Source organism: Stylophora pistillata, chromosome 6, assembly GCF_964205215.1.
Source record: "Stylophora pistillata chromosome 6, jaStyPist1.2, whole genome shotgun sequence".
In the NCBI taxonomy this organism is placed as follows: domain Eukaryota; kingdom Metazoa; phylum Cnidaria; class Anthozoa; order Scleractinia; family Pocilloporidae; genus Stylophora; species Stylophora pistillata.
In genome coordinates, this window is record NC_142524.1 from 22,334,575 (window position 1) to 22,341,306 (window position 6,732).

At 36.1% G+C, this 6,732-nt stretch overlaps 1 protein-coding gene and 1 long non-coding RNA gene across 5 annotated transcripts in view; one reads left to right on the forward strand and one right to left on the reverse strand.

The window, feature by feature from the left end:
• LOC148728822 (uncharacterized) overlaps nt 1-1,202 on the forward strand; it is a 2,271-nt gene extending 1,069 nt beyond the window's left edge. The window contains exons 2-3 of the long non-coding RNA XR_016002529.1: nt 454-564; nt 978-1,202. This is a non-coding gene — a long non-coding RNA (uncharacterized LOC148728822). The remainder of the gene's footprint in view (nt 1-453; nt 565-977) is intronic.
• Nucleotides 1-6,477, reverse strand: part of LOC111324665 (microfibril-associated glycoprotein 4) — a 94,950-nt gene extending 88,473 nt beyond the window's left edge. For 2 of the 4 annotated variants that reach the window (XM_088763311.1, XM_088763313.1), the window contains exon 1: nt 6,146-6,475. In XM_088763311.1, coding sequence (XP_088619437.1) covers nt 6,146-6,434 — 289 coding nt within the window. In that variant the 5' untranslated portion in view covers nt 6,435-6,475. Of the gene's footprint in view, nt 1-6,145 lie in introns of all 4 variants that reach the window. The other 2 variants (XM_088763310.1, XM_088763314.1) reach the window with 2 other exon arrangements.
• Nucleotides 6,478-6,732: the final 255 nt, after the last annotated feature.

Consider the following 6,732-nt stretch of genomic DNA (forward strand, 5'->3'; position numbering starts at 1 on the left):
AGAGAAACCTAAACACCTCTCAAATAGAAAGAGGGGCAACAGAATTATACCTTCAATCGTTAATTTGAAAACGCGCCATACCTGCATCATGCTCTCTTTCTTAATTGTTCTAAAATTCGAGATCACTGTAATTGGATTTTTAATCCTGGCATACAAGAATTGTTTGTTTTTTCTATTAATTGAAGTAAGAATCAAAGATGAGGGAGCATGCTTAGTGATGTTGATCCCAAACTCTCTCCATCTCTCTCCTTTGCCAAGTTGGTGATGATGTCCCAAGATGCATTCGCTCACACATTTACTCAGTCAGGGTTGTCCCATAAAATCTCAATTTTAGTCCACATTAGAAGTGCATCTTTTTGTGTCTGATGCAATAAGAGTCTTTATTAAGTCAATACTGAGTGCTTGCGATAGAAATTGTTTTTATGTGTATATGTAACTTTGTTCCTAAAACAGATTTTGCTATGGTTGCAAAACTTGGACAAGTAAAAAGCACAAAGAATTCAGAGCTAAGACAACCGTGAGAACTGAAGTCAATTCAATGATCCATTCCAGGATTTTTTGTAGGTAAGATTAATTTTATGCAGCTGCCTTTGCATGACTGGGATTGTGGTAAGATGGCACAATTTTGTATGGTAGAGCTTCCCGAAAGCAGACTCTCTTTGGATGAGAAAGGATCTCTGCTTAGGAGGTTAAGGTGTAATGTTTGTAACTGGCTGGCTTTATAAGCCTTTATAATAGAACTATATCAACTTGACTAAGTTTTGCCCTAGAAGTATGAATTTAAGCCATAAGTTTTACTGAAGCAGTACAGAAAAGTTATCAAAACCTGTTCAATTCAGTGAATTACATCATTTTGCATCAAGGAAACCATAATCATAAGGGAATTATTTAGCAAATTAATCTTTCTAACAAGTAAATTACCTACTGGTGGATGAAATATCAGTTATTGATCATTTCTGTTGTTTTTTTTATTTCAGAGTACAGGAAAACAGTGAAACATAAGGAAACCACAAAGAGGAAGCCACTGTAGCTATCTAAATGCAAGGACAAACTTTGCTTTTCAAAATTTAATTCTACTTTAGTTCTGTTTTCTATTTTTATGAAAAATTTGTATCCTATCATTTCTATGTAAACTGAAAGTACTTGTTGTCACTTCCTTTGGATACAGATTGAAGACTGGAGTAAATTATAAATTAATGGCATTGTTTAAAACTTGGTCTTTCCTGAGTGACAATTTTTTTTAATTTCATGTAATGCATGCAATCTAGTCTAGAGAGAGATTGTTGCATAAACATATGAAGTATTGATCATTAAATCATTTGCAATGGGAAAATTGCTACAACTTAACACACAAAAGTGATAATCCTAGGCTGAGGATTGGGATATGCTTTTTTGATCTTCACCTACTTTCAGCCTATTATATAGCCACCTTATTCTGGATCCATACACTCGAAGCGCTATTTTAAACCCTTTTACCCTGCATGACATATACATTAGGACCTATTTTAAATGTACTTGTATCCTATTTTTCTAGATTTTTTCCCTATTTTATCCCTGTTTTTATGCCTATTTTATCCTTATTTTGTCTATTTTATCCCTGTTTTATGTCTATTTTATCCTTGTTTTGTCTATTTTATCCCTGTTTTATGTCTATTTTATAGGTATTTGATTCCTATTTTTTCAAGTTTTTTCCTCTTTTATTCCTATTTTATGTCTATTTTAAATGTACTTACATCTTATTTTTGTTTTGTTTTTCTATTTTATCTCTGTTTTATGTCTATTTTATCTTATAACTAATCTTTCATTAATGCTATTTTAATACTATTTTATCAGTGAATTGCATGCGCATTTTTTCTATTTTAAGCTATTTTTACAGCAGTTATGACTTTCCAACCAGACTATTTTTTTACTATTTTTTGTTTCAAAATAATAGCTTTCAAATAGTTAAAAAAACAGCTTTCAAATAGTCTGGAAAATAGAGAAAAAATACACAAAAAAAAGGTAGAAAATAGTTTGAAAAATAGATATAAAATAGGCACTTTTTTCGTAAGGGTATGCATCAGATTCCTGATTGTGTATCATTCCTTTGTTACATCAATGATGTGCACAGGAGCATGTGCAGAGACAACTTTATTTTTGCTCAGCACAGAACTTACTATAGCACTGAAGGCTTCCTTGATGATACATCTTACCAATCAAGGCTTATCTGTTGTTCAAAGTGAGTAATGTTTCATTTGTGGCTTTCCTGAAATTGTAGTTTCTAGTATGGTGAACCAGAATTACAGTTTGCATGCAAACTGTTTCTCTGGAGTAAGTTTGACTTTTAAGGTTGTTTGAGATAGATGTAAAACATTGGAATTACCAGTTCATCAGAGCATACCCATTGAAGCACTGACAGCTTTCTTGATGGCATATCAAAGGTTGGCAGCTGGCAAAATGGCACATCTTGCCAGTCAGTTGTAGAGTTGTCATTCATGGGTTCCAACGATAAGTACTCTCGTCCCTTTCACATGTTTAATTCCCCCTTTATTGCAGGTGGTTATTCTCTTATATAGTACAATTTTACAGATACTCAGGAATAGTAGTTTTACAGCATGAAGTTGTCACACAATGTAACTATTGTACAGCATATGGTGTGATGCAGTTGTTATGGAGATCAATACACTACATCAGTGCTTCTCCGGTGTTCAAGAGTGAGTAATGTTTCATTTGTGGCTTCCCTGAAATTGAAATTTCTAGTAGGGAAACCAGAATCGCATGTTTGCATGCAAACTTTTTCACTGGAACAAGTTTAACTTTTAAGGTTAATTGAGATAGATATAAACCTTGTAATTATGTACTAGTTAATAGGAGCATACACTCACGGAAGCACAGATTGCATTACAGTGTTGTGGGGACTTGTATACAAGTCAATGCAAATTGGAATTAAAAATTTAGATAACTTTGGTAGGGAGTGAACCCTGCCACTCTTGTGTCTGCATGGTTTATTTCATTAGGGGCAGATTTTTTTTGTACCAGAATGTCACCTGTTTTGTTTTCTATTTGGGGTTGTGTTTCCATGCATTTCCCATAAATATCAGTGCACTGATTGTGTATTTTACTGAAAAACTTGATTCTTGGGAGTTTACTGATGAATTATTATTGTTATTGGGGGCAGTAATGATGAGTGTGAAGTATATTATTAAGGACTGTACAATTTGGGCACCAGCAAATGGTGGTGTAACCCATTGTTTTCTTAGAGGCAACACACCGGCTGCAAAAAAACAAAACAACCTACCGGTTCTGCTCCTTGAGTTGTCACAAAGGGGCTGTTCTTGAAGTGACACGCATGAGTGCAGTGTCAGCCCATTTTTCTGTGTAATTACTGTAAGGGTCCAACTATTTTGCTCTTGGGGAGGGGGTGTGATTCATTTTGGCAAGGATTTTTTCCCTGAACCTCTGGGTGGATCATGATTTTGGGTTGTTGTGTAACCCAATGTTTCCTTGGACCTGATATATCACCCATCAGTGTAGTATACCTTTAGTTAGTGATTTTCTAGAGCTAAACTTCATCACTTCTAGGCTATCATGCATTAGATTTCTGATTGTGCATCATTCCTTTGTAACATCAATACCTTGCACAGGAACATGTGCAGAGACAACTTGGTATTTTTGCTCAGCACTGAACTTAACACAGAAATTAATGGACAATTTTTTTCTCCCAAACAATCATGTTGACTGATTGTCCCACAACTGCATCCCTGAGAGCAATACTTTTGTAAGTTTTCATTCTTGTGAGACTGATTGCTTTTTGTAATGAACTTATCATTTCATGTTATCCATGGGGCAACATTTGTTTGAAGAAATGATCTACACAGTTTTTAGAGGCCTCTGGTTGCTGATTGAACCACTAAAAGCTTTCTCGATGGCACATCATAGGTTGGAAGCTGGCAAAATGGCACATCCCGCAAGATGGTGCTTTTGGGTAAAAAACTGATTAAATGATTATTACCAGTATCCTAAACCAAAGGCTTACATGTTTGATGGAAATTTGTATGATTGATTGAGATTGAAATCCTAAGTAGTCCTTACTAAAGCACTGAAGGCTTTCTCAATGTTAAGTCTTGCCAATCAATGCTTATCTGTTGTTCAAAGTGAGTAATGTTTCATTTGTGGCTTTCCTGAAATTGTAGTTTCTATTATGCTACACCAGAAAAGTTTGCATGCAAACAGCTTCTCTGGAGTAAGTTTGACTTTTAAGGTTATTTGAAATAGATGTAAACATTGAAATTACCAGTTCATCAGAGCATACCCATTGAAGCACTGGAAGCTTTCTCGATGGCACGTGGAATGTTGGCAGCTGGCAAAATGGCACATCTTGCCAGTCAGTGCTTCTCTGGTGTTCGGAAGTGAGTAATGTTTCATTTGTGGCTTTCCTGAAATTGCAATTTCTAGCATGCAAACTATTTCACTGGAATAAGGTTGACTTTTAAGGTTAATTGAGATAGATAAACCCTGAAATTACTAGTTAATTGGAGCATATACCCATGGAAACACATTGCATTGCAGTGTCGTGGGGACTTCTATACATTAGTCAATGCATATTGGAATTAAAAATTTATATAGCTTTGGTAGGGAGTGAGCCCTGCCACTCTTGTGTCTGGTTTATTTCATTAGGGGCAGAATTTTTTGTACCAGAATGTCACCTGTTTTGATTTGTTTTCTATTTGGGGTTGTGTTTTCCACGCATTTCTCATAAATATCAATGCACTGATTGTGTATTTTATTGAAAAACTTAACTATTGGGAGTGGATGAATTATTATTGTTATTGGGAGCAGTACTTTTTAGGGACTGTGGAATTTGGGCACCAGCAAATGGTGGTGTAACCCAGTGTTTTCTGAGAGGCAACACAGGCTGCAAAAAAAAACAAAAAAACCCTACTAGTAGTGCTCCTTGCGCTGTTGCAAAGGGGCTGCTCTTAATTTGACACACATGAGTGCAGTGTAGCCTCATTTTTCTGGGTAATTACTGCAGGGGTCAAACTATTTTGCTCTTTGGGGAAGGGGTTGGTGATTCGTTTTGGAAAAGATTTTTCCTTGAACCTCTTGGAGGGTCATTATTTTGGGATTTTGTGTAACCCAATGTTTCCTTATCAGTGTATTACACCTGACTGATTTCCTAGAGCTGGTTCATCACTTATAGTGATGTATCTGGTCTACAAACGTTGATGTCAAATTTCTCTTGATGTTCCATCAAATTTTTTCAACCTTTGAACGAAAGAAATCACTGTTTTAAGAGGCAACCATGTGGTAAAGCAATGAGAAAAAACGAGTTAACGTCACTGTATCAAGGAAACCCAGTTCAGGTGAAAATATACCCATTTCGAGGGAGTAAAACCATCAAATATTTTTGGATTGTGGGTTGTTAAAGTACTTTAAACTTAAAATTGATCTTCTAAAGGATTTGCAGCCAGCTAGCTTTATTGGGAAGCAATACAACGTACCTTATGGCTAGAATTCATGGCCTAGAATTTCCTCTGCAAAATCTAAAGAGACGAATTTTTTGAACTGTCTTCATATACATCCTAATTGGAGTTACGATAATTATGTTTCTCTGACATCGTCGGTAGAATTTCTTCAATGCCTACCCATAACTGTAGCCTGTACTTTCAGAGGCGAGGGCCAGACAGATTTTCACGCCATTAGTTAAATGAAGTATCTTAGAATGGTTGTGTGAAAGTTACCAATTTGTTGTGGCAGCAAACATGATGTAAATGATAACATTTGATCCGCAGCAAAGTATGAGTAACTTTACTCATATTTTGTAAACAAAAATTAAAGCAAATCAGTACATTTACGCAACATTTGCTCTCGATCAAATTCTAATCAAGCAAATGTGCGAGTTTGCACCCACTTAACTCGCCAGTGCCAATTCAGTTTAAATATGGTACTCTAAATTTGCAATACCTTTGCTCGGTTTGCAAACATGAGAAAATCCATTTTTTCGTCCAGTGTATCTGATAAAGATACTTCCTACGTGATCAAAATGTGTAGCCACGCATAGCTACCTTTAATTAACTACAAATTTGAACGTTATTCAAATTGAAGTCTACTGTGATGCTTACTGTATGGAACACCTGAAGTTGATTTAGCATTAATTACCTACCTAGCTTTCTAGCCATATTAGTCTCGGTTATTTTGACAGCCTCCTCGACGAAAGCTCTGGATTTCTTTTCCCTTTTATCAAGCATTTTCTCCACAGTTGTTTCAAAGCGGGCTTCTAGGGAATAGATGGAGTGATGATGGTAGAGTGCCCCTATAACAACCACTGCCGCGATAACCCAGTAAGTAAACCCTTCTCTAGCAATAAAGTTCTTCAGTAATCTCCTTGAGAATCCAAATCTCTGGTTATTAGTAATTTGGTTTATCTCGACTCTTTCTTGAGTATCGGTCATTGTTCAAAGCGAAAGCGTAAAATGTAACGCACATATTTTGAAGAAGGAAGGTGTTGCGTGACCAACATCCATCAAACATTGTATAAGTCTTGGTTCTTAGTAACCGAGCGGGAGGTCTGTATTGGAGACTCTTGAACGAGGTCGCTAGTACAGACCGAACGCAATGAGGTCTGTACCAGAGACCGAGGTCAAGATTCTCCCATGCAGACCGACCTGGCTCAGTTAATAAGATGTTTATTATATGGCTGTGTCTTTCTGCCAATTTTTTATGTTCTTTGTACCTTTTTTTTTTCTTGAC